General features: G+C 39.2%; 1 protein-coding gene across 1 annotated transcript; it reads right to left on the minus strand.

The window, feature by feature from the left end:
* Positions 1-1,124: 1,124 nt before the first annotated feature.
* Positions 1,125-5,655, minus strand: LOC308570687 (vomeronasal type-2 receptor 26-like; the record flags this gene model as incomplete). Its single annotated transcript, XM_081165601.1, has 5 exons — positions 1,125-2,002; positions 2,995-3,121; positions 3,991-4,218; positions 4,472-5,326; positions 5,650-5,655. The coding sequence occupies 5 exons, from the start codon at positions 5,653-5,655 to the stop codon at positions 1,125-1,127; spliced, it is 2,094 nt and encodes a 697-aa protein (XP_081021727.1).
* Between the last annotated feature and the right edge of the window lie 10,938 nt (positions 5,656-16,593).

Here is a 16,593-nt window from a genome sequence, read left to right on the forward strand (position 1 = left end):
ATAATAGTGATTACTTTATATTTATATACAACTTCCAGCTTCCAAAGAACTCAAATCAATATAATACTCTTTGTTTTCTATTTTTTTCCAATAAGTGACCAAGGAGCTAGATTTGCAATTAATGACATGCCTATTCATTGTTATTAGAATTTGTGTAATATGCAAAACAGAATGAGTGTACCTAGTATTGGAAGAATATAAATTCAAGCACAACAAAAGATCAAGCTGAAAAATGATCAATCTGATTGCACTGAATTTCCTAGGAAGGGAAACTGTGATGAAGCCAGGGAATTCATATAGCCCAAGACAAGACAAAAGACAACAAAAGAAAAGATGTAGCACTGGAATCCTCATTACCTTAAATTATATTGCAGTACTTTTCCAATTCACTGTATGCATGTGGAAATGGACAGAAGCTTCTTAAGAACATGATATCTGGTAAAAATATAAACCACTGCCAGAATGCTTACATAAGCATCACTTTACAAATAGCCACAGGAAAATGAGAACAGGCAAAGCATTTTTTTCATCCATAGTTGGTAAATGCCACACAATTTCTCCTTAGGTATGGGGGTAGGAAGGAGTCAGTGGAGCACTGTATACTGTGTTAGAGCAAAACCATAGTAGGAGGTACAATAGAGGAACCAAATGTCAGCACAACTCTATTCATACGAATTTGAGAAGGGATGCTTAGTTAAGATCCCTGAGATCCCTAGCATCGGCATTCCTATGTATGTGTGTGTGTGTGTGTGTGTGTCTATATATATATATATATATATATATATATATATATATATATATATATAGGTTTTGGTGTCTTCGGGTGTCTTCCCGTGTAAGAGTTGGGGTGTCTAGGCGACGTTTCGACGAGGTCTCACTCGTCATCTTCAGGCTGGTGCTGACGAGTGAGATGACGAGTGAGACCTCGTCGAAACGTCGCCTAGACACCCCAACTCTTACACGGGAAGACACCCGAAGACACCAAAACCTACATTCCTGTACCCGTGAAAATCTACGAAAGCAAATATATATATATATATATATATATATATATATATATATATATATATATGAAGAATAAAGACACAGACTTATATTCTATCACCTTTTCTTATTATTAGTTGCTACTTGTTGTTCAGCTGAGGCCTCAGCAGAATAATGTAGCATTTTGGGGAAAAGATGCAACCCAGTAATCCAGCACCAGAAGACAAGATGGAGAAGATCTCCACGGCCACCATGTATTTTCCTTTGGTGCTCAGGTAGGTTGGAATAAAGGATAACCACACACTGCAAAACACCAGCATGCTAAAAGTGATAAATTTGGCTTCATTGAAACTGTCTGGCAACTTCCTGGCAAGAAAAGCTACAATGAAGCTGACAGTGGCTAGGAAACCCATATAGCCCAGAACACAGTAAAGCATGGAAACAGAACCCTCATTACATTCTAGTAAGATTTCACCCTTCATTGAATGCATGTCTTTATCAGGAAAGGGGGGAGATGTACTTAACCAAAGAGTACAAATTCCTGATTGAGTGAGGGAGCAGGTAAGGACAATAGAATTTGATAGTCCTTTCCCCACCCATTTCCTCATTCTAGATCCTGGTTTGGTTGCCATGAATGCCAGAACCACAGTGATAGTCTTTGCCAACACAGAGGAAAGGGCCACAGAGAAGACAATGCCAAAAGCTGTTTGTCGGAGAAGACAAGTCACCTTTCCAGGCTGTCCAATGAAGAGCAAAGCACAGAGGAAGCAAAGGAGAAGGGAGATGAGGAGGATGTAGGTGAGCATTCGGTTGTTGGCTTTGACTATGGGAGTGTCCTTGTACTTCATAAAAATTCCAAGTACTAAGCTTGTGATCAAACAGAAAGAAATCACCAATATAGTTAAGATGATCCCTAAATCTTCTTTGTAAGAGAGGTAGTTCACATCCTTTGGAATGCATTGACTTTGGTCCTTGTTGGGATACTGTTCTTTTGGACATTTGACACAGGCATCCATGTCTGAGGGGGGAAAGGGAAAAGCTGCTTAGATTTTGTTTGTTCAAACTTGTAAAATGGGGGGTGGGGAGAGAGAGCTGTAACTCAATGGTAGAGTATCTACTTTGTATGCAAAGGGACCCTGGAAAAGACTCCTCCTTGACATCCTGGAGAACCACTGCCAGTGAGCTTCCTGGTTTCATAGGCTCCAATCTGAAGTAATATAACATGAAAGTCGTTCCTTTTGCGTCCTTTCCTTTTATTTGCAGTTATTTGACCAACTCTAAGAGAGACGACTGGCATAATCACATAGAACAAGCAATAATTCATTATTATTACCTTTTGTGCTTCCAAAAGTTTTTGTGGTTTGTGCTGTGCTCTTGTCTTTACTGCTAGCCACGGCAGGTGCAGGAAGGGCCACAAGAATGGACACTGAGGCTGGTATTGGGTTGAATTAGCCCACAACTTTTATTGATGACAGGAAAGAGTAGGTTTGGCTAAGGCTGTGCCAAAGATGGCGGGGCCCCTGGACCCACTATGGCCGTGTAATGCAGCAAAGGCTGCCCACCCAGGGCCCCAGGTGAGCATATATTCTGTCTTAGTCTTCATTTGTAATGTGGTTATTATAATAACCTATATTACATTGATATAATAATAATAATAATAATAATAATTTATTATTTGTACCCCGCCCATCTGGCTGGGCCTCCCCAGCCACTCTGGGCGGCTTCCACAGAAACCAAAAAACACTAAAATATCATACATTAAAAGCTTCCCTGAATAGGGCCGCCTTAAGATATAGGAATACTATTCACATTTACCAGCATCCTCATCATCATTATGATTTGGAGCAGATTTGTCCTATTGACTATCTGATGCTGTTATACACACTTCAATTTTTTAAGGTGGATTCTGTTTTGAAATGCCATTGTGAAACCACTTCATATATACTCAAGGAATAATCATTCTCAAAGAATTATGAACATTTCTTCATATCTTTACATTATGTCTCCTACCCTTCTCATGAGAGATCATCCCTTCTGGACACAGAGCACAATCATAGCAGCAAAATTTCTCTCCTTCTTTCTTTTTCCTGCTGTAGCCAGGATTGCAATTTTCGTTGCACACAGACAAGGGCAGCACCTGCAAAGAATAATAAATTGGCAATAAAACATTAGCCTCTTCAGTAATTCACCTCCATGTGATTAGAATAGCTTGGCAGGAGACTCCTACTCAATCATTCTGTAGCGTTCACTTCTTACTACTCTCCACATGCTGAGGGCTGAATGTCTGCATTGGGGAGCCTTCTCTACCTGTATTGGATCCCCACATGATTCAGAATCCTGATGTATACCTGTAGTCAGCTCCCAGGATGTAGATGTAGAGGGTGATGAAGGATCAATGTGGCCATGATTAATGGGTTGGGATGAAAGGGCTTATCTCAGACCTGAGATTCTACCACTGCATGTAGTCATCATTTAACATACATTTAAAATACATTTAATCACACAATTTTTCCTAAAGAATCCTGGGGAGTTTGATTTGACCCTCACAGATTTACAATTCTCAGCACCCTTAGGTTGATCTCATAGACCTTTTGTCCCATATGTCAGCCTATGATGTGTCTTTAATGTTGTCCTCTAATCCCTTTCTCTGCTCAGTTGCAGTCCCTCAACATTTCCCTCACCAGTTCAGTACATTTTTTAAAAATCCTTTCTTATCCTGCCTGAGCCCTAACCATCAGGCTCAAGGTAAAATGAGTTAGATGTATAGTCACAGTTTGTACTAACACACTGTTGTTTTTGCATATTTGTTTGACAGAAACTGACCTCACTCTTTCAAAAAAAGAATGATTTCCATATATTCCCCCCCTTTAGGCAAATATTATATTATATTATATTATATTATATTATATTATATTATATTATATTATATTAATTACAATAATATAATATAATAATATGGATTTTTAGAAAGAAGGGAAGGAACTACATCTGCATATGCAGCCTCACCTGATTAAAGCTATGATGCCACACAATTTGTTCATCATGAATAGATAACTTTGTGCCCTGGGGAGCCTGAGGTTCCAGTCTTCCAATTTTTACTCTAACCACTGAGCCATTAGGGAACATTAGCCAGTTTGTAATATCAAAACCTGAAACTAGTTCTCCATTGTCATCAAAGTGCACAATGTCTCCAGCACTGTTGTTAAAGGAAACCCTCTTTAGAAGTTGATGGACCTAGATAAAAAGGGATTATAAACAAAGCTACAAAAACACACACCATTGAAATCATTTCAAGGAGCTTCACAAAGGAAGCCCTATTCATTTTGGGGTTAATACATTTGGCAACTTAATGTTTCTATTTGAATTTACAAAAAATAAAAGATAATGTTGAACAGCTTGGGTGGAGTTGTTTTATGTAGATTTAAAATCCTCTTTCATTTTGCAGGAAAAGCTGGACTTCTTTTTATAAGTGTTTATTTGCAATTACCTGCCATGGTTGCACATTCTGGAAAAAAAGCCTGTCTCTTTCTTCCAATCTTCTGTGTTTGGAATGGGATTTATATATAGCATGAAAAGTATGTGCCACAGCATAGACAGCATTGTAGACATTGTAGCTGTGGCCAGTCATCTTCATTTCAAACAGAATTCCAGAAAGGTTCTGTAGATTCTCCTCTCCAGTGCAGATTTTCTCCTTCTCTTCCCATTTAGACACGTTTAATGAACAGCTGAATGCCTGTTCCCAAAAGTCCTGAATAAAACCATCTCCTTTAAACCAGGAAGGTCTAACCATCTGAATGAACTTTTGGAATCCTTTGGGCTGATTTGAGTGAATTGTGAAGGAAATGGAACCATGAAAAGTTTGTATATCCCATATCTTTTGAACAGATAGTGATGCAAAATCCCACTGGGATGTAATAATCCACACTTTATTAATAGGAGGCATTGGCAAGAAGGGTGCTAGAAACAGCAATATTCTCAAAACTCGAAAGGATGGATATTCTCCATATATGAGCAATACATTGACATTTCTTTTGATGACAGTTACATAGCTTTCCCATTGCTTTATAAGCATAGCAATATACTCATCTACATAAGAGTATTTTGGTAGTCTTACAATGAAGGCATAACAGATACCATTCTGAGAAAGCATTGGCACCATGTTCTGTAAAAACTTGTCCCCTTTGTCATCATCCACAGCCACGAGCCCAATCCATGTCCATCTGAAATGCTGAAGTAACTTCACAACTCCTTTGTGCTGGTGAGCTTCATTTGGTACCATCTGGTACAGAAAAGGGAATAGTCTTTTGTCATCCTGTGTTGTCAAAAATGATCCATAAGTGAGCTGAAATAAATTTTTGTTTCAAATCATACAGTCATAATGTGTGAGGTTCTTTAATGCCACCCTGTGTGATGCAAGAACTATAGCCACTGTCTGAAGGCCTCCCTCTGCTAATTGATTCCATCAATTAGCTAATTTTACTATTAATAAATTTATCCCAGTATTCTATTTCAGTCCTTTGTGGTACTATGAATATTTGAAGAATGCTATAATGTTCTCCATTAGTCTAATTTTCTGCAGACTTCATATAGAATTTTTTTTTTTATTGAAGTACTTATTTCTGAGAGCAATGCCAACCTTTCCTGCACAGCTTCCAGTTTGTTTACATCCATTTTATAGTTCAGAACCAAGACCCAGAAACAGTAAGCCACACACCCCTAGAGAAAAGACTTGTGAGATACTGTGTGTAGTGGGGTAAAATCACAGCTGAAACAGCACCTGTTTTCTCCACCCTGCATTTGTCAGGGCAGATCCTTGAAATCCCACAGAGACCCCTTGAGACAGGCACAAATTCAAGGTACTTTCTATGAATTAGAAACTATGTTTCTGTTTACTGTACTTTAGTGCTGCTGGAGACTTTCTGCAGCTATAGTGACACTGCTGACTCAAATTTAGCTTGAAATAAATTTTAACCTGGAGATCCCTTTCACATTTACTGCTGCCAAAGCAGGTACAATAAAAGGTAAAGGTAAAGGACCCCTGAACATTTAAGTCAAGTCAAAGGCGACTATGGGGTGCAGCGCTCATCTCGCTTTCAGGCTGAGGGAGCTGCCGTTTGTCCACAAACAGTTTTCCGGGTCATGTGGCCAGCATGACTAAACTGCTACTGGCGCACGGAGGACTGTGATGAGTGCCAGAGTGCACGGAAACACCATTTGCCTTCTTGCTGCAGCAGTACCTATTTATCTACTTGCACTGGCGCGCTTTCAAACTGCTAGGTTGGCAGGAGCTGGGACAGAGCAATGGGGGACAATATTAATTTTTGGTCTGATCTGGGAGGACTCTTATAAAGTTATTCAGTTAACTGTTATCCAAAAAGCATTGAATTCACCTGATTGTACTACCTTCTAGTATGCATTCAATTAACTTGCTAAGCAAAATATCACAGGGAATGTTTGGCTGAAATCAAGATGATGTGTAACGAATATGAAAGCTTTATGCCCCATGCACACAGCTGACCTGTGGAGTCTTGTGAATGGCTGAAATTATGGCCACATTGGTAGAAATTTCAGAGATGCATCCTCCAATAAGAGCTATCAGATTGCTCTTCTTGTGACAATTGAAGTTGGGGGCAAACCTATGTTGTGACGAAAGCAGGCTCAGAGTGGCCTTGTAGGTCATCTTTGTAGAGTAGTAGCTATTGAGGATGTGAAATCCCAGGGAAATGTTTGATAAAATGTTGGGATTCTCATTGATCTCTTTGACAGCAAATGCTAAGGCCAGGATGTACTGAAAGTTCTTAGGCACAGATCTGTAATAATAATAATAATAATAATAATAATAATAATAATAATAATAATAATAATAAATTTATTTATTTATACCCTGCCCTCCCCGGGCTGGGCTCAGGGCGGCTAACACCAAATATAAAATAAGAGTTAGAGTAAAAAGAAAAACAACCATGAAACAACTATGACAATAACAAATGTATTGTACTCATCTACATGCTTTCAAGTATCAGCTTAAAACCATAAGGTATTATAGTTTGAAGAAATGTAACTTGGTGAAATTAAGAAAGTAAGACACTGTATCTGAAATAGCAAGAACTAAATTTTTGCAATATTTTGGAAGAGTAAAAGTGCTTTGGAAACTGCTCCCTGCGGCTATTGGAGTAATTTCCTTGGCACAGAAACAATATCATCAAGATAAACTAAAAAGTAGCACTTTAATAATGCACTTTTATATTTAAAACTATGAATAACAAATGGGGTCATGTTTGCAAATCCATTAGGAAGTCACTTTTGATTGCATGTTTCCCCTCCAGAGCGTTTTAAGTTGTAGAAACAAAGTCTTTTTGTAAAATGGGAATAGGCTGGAAACAATTGGAGGAATGAAACATGGCGGCATTTCTAAAATATAATATGAGATCCAATATTGAAAGAGTCAGAAGATTGGAAGTGCAGGGAAGAGGGTATATATAGTGGCAAAGGATGAGAGGAAACAAAATGTGGAAAGAGCAGGAGTAACATAATATAACAAGAGCACACTCTACTATGTTGTTATTCTGCAGAAATCCTACAGAAATGTACACGATCTATTTATTTCTGTGAAGTGGCTGGTGGAAAGGCTTTTAGTGATTAATTAACAGGAACATAACGCAGGGACATAATGCAGAAAGCAAAAATAAACAGTAGTCCAAATGCTGTGGGGATACCACTTTTTCCCACAAAGTAAAAATAGTTACTTAATCACAAAGCTGCATAATGGTGAATGTCACATGAACTTATTACAGAAGAAGAAAGAAATGTTTCCTTACATAGGTTCATCAATCAATACATGTATAGGCTGTTCCTCAAAAGACAGGCTATTATAGTGAAAGTAGACTTGAGAAACAATCTCACCGATGACAAGGTCTCCTGGCTGGTGAAATTTATGAGGTATAGGGAGGGGATCATCAAGTGTACTACAGTTAATAGAATGTGTATTGCCTACAGTATGACACACCAGTATGAGCAGCAACACCACCACCTGTATAATCCCATTGACAAAGGATGCCCTCCAAATATAGATTTTCATGCTTCCACCTACAGCGTTATATATGGCTTTTATCTGTTTTGCTACATAGTCACTTGAATGCTGGATGATTTTGTTGTTGTTAGGGAATCTCTGCATTAGTATCTTGGTCATTGACATAATGGCTCCTTTTTTTGTCAGTTTCCCTGATCAGAACATTCACTGATTTATACTCTAAGCACGAATGAGAAGTATGAGCTTTTACTACTCTTTTTCTCTTTTCAAAATCTTTGTTTTTATCCATTCAGCCGCAGGCATCAATAGCTTTGTGGTACTATGCAAGAGTTACCTTCAGAATTCTCAAATTCTGTAAATCAAAACTGTTGTAAAAAATAATTGATGATGGAGATACCTGATGAAGAGTGAACAAAACATTTGTCTAATAAGAGCATCAGGAGAAGGAATGAAGAACAGAGATACCCACAGTATAGATATTTTTGTTTAAAAAATAATGGTGGAGTCAGCTGGTGGAAACACGCTGAAACAACAATGCGATAGAGCTCTGTCAATGCCTAGATCCAGTTCTGAACAACACAAGTCTCTAATATCTCTTTTCAGATGTTCATTGTTGATCTCTGGATATCTTTTGCATAAGACAATGCAAACCAATAATTTTGATAATGATAGGGAAGAAGATTGTTTTCCCAGTGTCCTGCTGGCTTCTGAAGTTACATCATGCATGAACAAAATGCTACAACTCCCTCCCTCAATAGTCTACATCTCCCCTCCGCCCTGTTTGCATGATGGTCAATAGTTGATGGGACTCAGTTGACAGGACCAGGCTCCCTGTGTCCAGAACTTGAATTTTGTTCACTCACAGTTCATTCACATTTCACATAACTTGAAGGATGGTTACATCTCTTTTAAGAGACTGCGCCTAATTACTGAATATCCCTTTTATTGTTATTGCTATAATTTTTTGTTATTATTAAAATATTTGTGCAGTATTATTTATATGCATTACAAAATATTAGTATGGGAAACCTAAGTCTCAGGTCAAATGTAGCTTTCAGTTCCAGATGCTCTCCTCACACTTTAATGAATTTATCCAACCCTATGTACTTGTTCTTTATTTGTCCTTCTGTTACAATTGCACTTTTGAAATTGTTTGGACCTTCTCTGTTCTGTCTTAGGCATGTCTGCATTTATTGCAGGGGTGTGGGGCCTTCTTCAGCCAGATGGCCACACTCCCATCTGGGCAATATTTTGGGAGCCAGAGGCAAAAGAGAGCACAGCAATTAATGTAAATATTATTTTTGTACAACAGGCTGCTTTTTATATACATTCACACACCCCTCTTGACCCTCCATCAAGGTAAACAAGAGACATTATCAGGCTTCAGAGACACATTCAAGCCAGGCAAAAACAAAAAAAGAAGGACGTGTGAGGAGTGTGGCCTTAGAAGCAAGACTTAATACAGTCACCTCGGCATATCCTGAGGTTGGCAATTGCTGTCCTAGATCCTCTGACCTAGAACTGGGGACAGGGTGAGGGCATGGAATTGATTTTACAGCTCCAATGACACAGCATGGGGAATTAGATAAAAGTAATGGCTGATATTAAGATAGAATACATGTGCCGGTTTCTTCTGAAACTGATAGGCTGCCCAGAGAGACTTGTTTCACTATGATAGTAACATCTTAGTAACATCGATAGCCAGTATGGTGTAGTGGTTAAGAGCGGTAGTCTCATTATCTGGGGAACCGGGTTCGCGTCTCCGCTCCTCCACATGCAGCTGCTGGGTGACCTTGGGTCACTCACACTTCTCTGAAGTCTCTCAGCCCCACTCACCTCACAGAGTGTTTGTTGTGGGGGAGGAAGGGAAAGGAGAATGTTAGCCGCTTTGAGACTCCTTAAAGGGAGTGAAAGGCGGGATATCAAATCCAAACTCTTCTTCTTCTTCTTCTGCATCTTCACTTCATTAACAGTTGTAGGGGAAGGAGAAGAGGTACAATGTTCCTCTCCCATTTGGGAAAGATCTCCTCCATGCTACCCCATGCTGTTGTGGGCCCAGGCACAATGAAGCCAGTGGCAGAGGGGGTGCACATACAACACAAGATGAAATATGGCCACAACTTTGTTGATTACAGATGTCAGAAGGTTTGATGTAGGCATTGGAGGTATATCTTGAAATCAGTGAGCCAAATTGCTGGTTGTTGATTAGATGATGGGGTTCAGCAAGATTAATTGTTGCCCTTTGAATTGCACTGCATCTGGGTGACCTACCAAGATCACCATGAGGCGATACTAAGTCCTGTCAGCCCTTGAGCTGAGTATCTGCACATATAGCTAAAAAATCAAGTAGCAATCAGCTTGGGAGAAGGGGGCTTGTCTAGCAGAATGTAGGTGGGCAGACACACTGGGTGAAATGTGTGTGTCTCAGCTCTACTTGCAAGAATTCTCTGAGACGTGTTTACTTGAACATACACCTATGCAAAATTTCTCAATATATCTCTGCCATATCAACATAGGAGCAGAATGAAGTGGGCATAATAAATTCAGTCTCACAGTTCTTCAACTAGGACCAACACAATGATGTAGCATAAAGAGGGAATGGTGCAACCTGGAAAAACAGAATATGAGGATATAATAAAGATAACCTTTACCAAAAAATATAGGTGATAGAGATAGATAGCTGATAGACAGACAGACAGATAGAGGTGATTTATTGCTCAGATAAGCCTGGCGTCCAGCCCGCTCTCACTGCGCAGCCTCCTGCCAGGCCTCCGCATACCAAAGTCCACATTCCAATGCTCCAAGCAAAAACAGAGTCCCGCAGCGGTCAGAGAAAGCTGCTGCCTTCTGTGGTTAAACAGAGTCTCACACAGAGCTTACTAATAACTAAAAACAGCTTTATTACAGCAGAAACTATCCATTGTCTAATACAGCGCACGGCATCATGAAAAACGGGTCCGCTCTCTTCAAAACGAAAGTAGAGAGAACAAAGGGTTGAGACTCTCGGAAATGACGCAGAATCTCCCCCTACCCCACAGTAGGCAGGACGTACATTCTGAGCTGTTTAACCCTGTAAGCTCAGGTTCTCCTCACAGATAGATGGTAGATAGATAGATAGATAGATAGATAGATAGATAGATAGATAGATGATAGATAGATAGATGATAGATAGATAGATAGATAGATAGATAGATGATAGATAGATAGATAGATAGATAGATGATAGATAGATAGATAGATAGATAGATAGATAGATAGATAGATGACAGATAGATAGATAGATAGATGATAGAGCTATAGATAGATATAGATGATAGATAGATTTGGAGCAGAATGAAGTCTTAGATATATGCTTTCATTTTATTTTCCTTATTAATTGCTCCTTGTTGTTTAGCTCAGGTCTCAAAATAATGACATAACATTTAGGAGAAAAAATGCAACACAGTAACCCAGAACTGGAAAACAAGATGGAGAATATTTCCACAGCCACCATGTATTTTCCTTTGGTGCTCAAGTATGTTGGAACAAAAGTCAGCCAAACACTGCAAAACACCAACATGCTGAAAGTGATAAATTTGGTTTCATTGAAACTGTCAGGTAATTTCCTAGCCAGGAAAGCCACAATGAGGCTGACAATGGCCAGGAAACCCATATAGCCCAAGACACAATAAAACATGGTAGCTGAACCTTCATTACATTCTAGTATGATTTCTGCCTTTGCTGAGTGCATGTCTTTGTCTGGGAAAGGAGGGGAAGTACTTAACCAAAGAGTACATATGGCAACTTGAAGAAAGGAGCAGGAAAGGATGATAGAATTTGTCAATCTTTTCCCTATCCATTTTCTCATTTTTGAACCTGGCTTGGTTGCCATAAATGCCATAACCACGGTGATGGTTTTTGCCAAAATGCTGGAAAGAGCCACAGAGAATATGAAAGCAAACACTGTTTGTCTGAGAAGGCAGATCACATTTCCGGGCTTCCCAATAAAGAGTAAGGAGCTGAGGAAGCAAAGGAGGAGGGAGATGAGCAGGATGTAGGTGAGGGTCCGGTTGTTGGCTTTAACTATTGGGGTCTCTTTGTGCTTCATAAAAATTCCAAGAACTAAAACGGTGATCAAGGAAAAAGCAATAGTCAAGATTGCTAAGATGATCCCTAAATCTTCTTGGTAAGAGAGGAAACTTGGAACTTTAACAATGCATTTAGTCTGGCTCTTGTTTGGATGTTGGTCTTCTGGACATTTGATACAGGCATCCATATCTGAAAAAAGTGAAGAGTGTTGAAGAAGTTGACCAAATTCTTTCCGAAGCAGTCAGTTCTGAGAGCAAGTGATAGTTCTCCATTTGTGTTATTATAGTCATTTGAATCACTCTAGGAGAAGGGACTTCCATATTTCCACAGGATGGCAAGGTTGTCATAGGAGATAGTGGGATAAATCATCATTTTAAACACTCTTGCAGTACTTTGTAGTTTTAACAATATGCTTGCTAAAACTCCTATCTGTAGTTTTAACAAGCATATTTTTGTTGGTGGTATTCTGCCCCCATAAACAGTCTAGCCTCAACATTTTACAACACCTGTAGCATCTAATGAACTTCTGTTAGCCCCACATAGAGCACATTGGAATAGCTATTGAGGTTGCTAGTGCATAAATAATTCTGGTCATATTATTCCTATCCAAGAAAATTGATAATTAAAATATCAGCTGCAAATTTTCAAGCTACCAGAATTGGACCCAGGAGCACCCCTAAATGACAAACCTATTATTTCAGAGTGAGCCATCCAGAATACAGAATAGACCAATCTCCCATATATGGGAATCACCTACATACAGTGCTTTGTTCTTCCCAGGGTTCAATCTCACTTTATGGACTGTCATCACTTTGCCAAGGAAATAGTTCAGATCATATACAGCTTATTCTGAATTAGACTTTATGGAGAAATACAGCTGTGTGTCATTAGCATATTGATGACACTTTGCCCAAACTCCTAATAACCAGTCCTAGCAGCTTCATGGGCCTCAACACTGGGGACAAGGACACCATAGAACAAAGACCATGCTGTTATCGGGACATAAATCTTTAGGTAGGTTAGAGATACTCCTCCAACTGCCCCACCACACCTTCTTCACCATATTCCCAAGATGATAATATTCATGTCCAGAAAGTAGTCATTATAGGGTCTAAGGTGGGCTTCGACAGAAATGGATGCACCACCATAAGGTTAAGGTCAATTGGAACAATTCCATCACACAGAGACATGTTCACCCCACCTGAGATCCATCTAGTCCACCCTCTGTATAATTGTCCTTCATTAGCTAGGAAGGACACATACCAAGTGAGCAAGCTGCTCATCACATCACTGCAAGGGTTCACATCATCAGGCCACATACACTGAAATACTCATCCAATATATGATCCTATGGGTTGCGACAACAATGTATTTTTTAATGTATTATTACATTTATATACTCCCTTTCAACCTATAAAATTTGTATTGCAAATTTTAAAAGTATTCAGGGCATATGCATTCTCCAAATATAACCATTATGTTGTGTTATGAAAATGTTTTGGTATCACTATACATTGTGCTTCTTACCCTTCTTGACAGAGATCATCCCTTCTGGACACTGAACACAATCATAGCAACAAAATTTCTCTCCCTCTTTCTTTTTCCTGCTATAGCCAGGGCAACAGTTGTCATTGCACACAGAAACAGGCAGCACCTAAGGGGAATCATAGATGGAAGATGAGCAATAAGAGATTAGCTTTCCTCATTCATCAGTCAACTACCATCTGATCTGAATCATGTGATAGGGGAATGAGGACAAAGCATTTGGCACAGCTTTGTATCACTCTTCCCACTGCTTGGGAGATAAATGTGTGCAGTGAGGAGCCATCTGTATGAATGTCTACCTGCATCAGCCATGACTGCTCTGTGCATGTTCCAGAATTCAACATGAATAGAGAAGGCTGTCCACTACAGCAAATTAATCCCCTGGTGTTTTCTAGGAACTACAGTATAAACTCAAGTATTTGCTGGTAAATTTCACCTGATTAAAACTTGGATGCCATTCAATTTGATCATCATGAATGGTTAATTCCTTGCCAGAAGGAGCCTGAGGTTCCAGTCTTCCAACTTTTACTCTAACAACAGATCCATTGGAGAACATCAACCAGTTTGTAACATCAAAACCTGCAACTATTTCTCGATTACTGTCAAAGCGCACAATGTCTCCAGCACTGTTATTAAATAAGATGCTCTTAAGAAAATGATGGATCTATGTTAAAAGAGGAACAAAAGATGGAGTTAATTTTGAAATTATTTCAGGGAGCTTCGCAAAGGTATGTCATATTTGAACAGTAGATGTAATGATTTGCTCCCTCTGTCTGCCATGTCCATCCATTTGATTCCAGGGATGGCCATTGGTTTTAAAACACTAGAGTCTTACCTCTAACCAAAAAGAAATCTGCATGCATTTTAATGTAACTGATTTATGCAAACTTACACTTCCTTCTCCCTCTGGTTCCAAAGCTAGGCTACTTTTTAAACAAAAGTATTGATGTGTAATTACCTGCCACAGTTGCATGTTCCGAAATGTCCATCTCTCTCCCAATCTTCTGTGTTTGGAGTTCAATTTGTATATGGCCTGCAAAGCATGTGCCACAGCATAGACAGCATTGTAGAGACTGTAGCTGTGGCCAGTCATGTGCATTTCAAACAGAATGCCAGGAAGGCTCTCCAGTGTCTCCTCTCCAGTACAGGTTTTCTTCTCCTCTTCCTCCTGCTCCTTAGAGACTTTGAATGAACAAGTAAATGCCTGTTCCCAGAAGTCCTTTATAAAACCATCTTTTTTGGCCCAGAAAGGTTTTAACATCTGAATGAACTTTTGGAATCCTAATAGCTTATTTGCATGAACTGTAAAGGATATGGAACCATGGAAAGTCTGTATTTCCCAATTCTTCTGAACAGACAGTGATGCAAAATCCCAGTGGGATGTAATAATCCATACTTTACCCAGAGGTGGATATTCCATTAAGGGTAGCATTAATCTCAAAACCTGAAAGGATGGAGGCTCTCCATAAATAAAAAATACTCTGGGGTTTTGCTCAAAGACAATTGCATAATTTACTGAATGCTGTAAACCATAGTCCACCATCTCATCCACATAATTCCATTTTGGTATTCTTACTATGAATGCATAACAGATGCCATTCTGGGAAAGCATTGGCACAATTGCCTGTAAAAACCTATCTCCTTTGTCATCATCCACAGCCACGAGCCCAATCCATGTCCATCCAAAATGCTGAAGTAACCGTGCAACTCCTATATGCTGGTAGGTTTCATCTGGGACCATCTGGTACAAAAATGGAAATAGAAGTTTTGTACCATGTTGTGGCAAAAATGATCCATAGGTGAGCTGAAATCAAATGCATAAGCATTTTTTTAAAGGATGACAAGATCATTCTTAATTATTGAATCACAGAGGTGCAGGAGTTATTTGGGTCATGTGAGAAGGACCACACACTCTCCACTTAGCCTATTCTGGTGCACACTAAATCTACAAAGTTCTTTCAAACTTCCCTTAAATGGGTTATTATCCATTTTAGATTCATTACCCTTCTCTGAACCCATTTCCTGAAATAAAGATTCTGTACCAGAGAGGTGAAATCTCCATATCCCCATGCACACAGCTTACTTGTGGAGTCTTTCGGGTTGCTGAAATGATGGCAATATTGGCAGAGATTTCAGAGATGCATCCTCCAATGAGACCTATCAGATTGTTCTGATTGTCACAAATGAAGTTGGGGACAAACCTATGCTGTGTGGAGTGAAGGTTCAGGGTAGCTTTATACGTCATTCTTGCAGTGTAGTAACTATTGAGGATGTGGAATCCTAGAGATATATTTGATAAGATGTTGGGATTCTCATTGATCTCTTTGACAGCAAATGCTAAGGCCAGTATATGCTGGTAGTTCTTTGGCACAGATCTGTAATAAGAATAACAGCTGTTTAATAAATTTACAACTTTTTTTTTTTGTATTCTTCATCCTTGCTCATCTGCAGGCACCCAAGCCACTTTTGTGACACTAGAAAGTAAATAAAGAACAGCATTCATTAATAATAATGGTCTGCACATATTAAAAATTGGGTGAGAGATAAATAATATTGCCTTACATGGGTTCGTTAATCAAGATCTGTGTGGGCTGTTCCATGAAACTGAGATGGTTATAGAGGAAGACAACCTGAGAAACAATGACACCAATGATAAGGTTTCCTGGCTGGTAAAATTCATGAGGAATAGGGACTGGATCATTCAATATGCTGCAGTTAATAGAATGTGTCTTACATACGGAATGACACAGCAGTGCAAGCAGCAACACGATCACTAGCATGATCCTGGTGAGAAAACTTTGCCTCCAAACATAGATTCCCATGTTTCCAAATGCAGCATTGCATGTGACTGTTAGTAGTTTTGCTACATCGTTGAATGCTGAATGATATTGTTGCTAAACAGGTTTACCACATGTCTAGTTAGGGAATCAGTGCTCCGAGATCCTGGTTGTATGTTTAGAAATATCATC

This window comes from Podarcis bocagei (assembly GCF_964188305.1).
Source record: "Podarcis bocagei genome assembly, chromosome: 13".
NCBI lineage: Eukaryota > Metazoa > Chordata > Lepidosauria > Squamata > Lacertidae > Podarcis > Podarcis bocagei.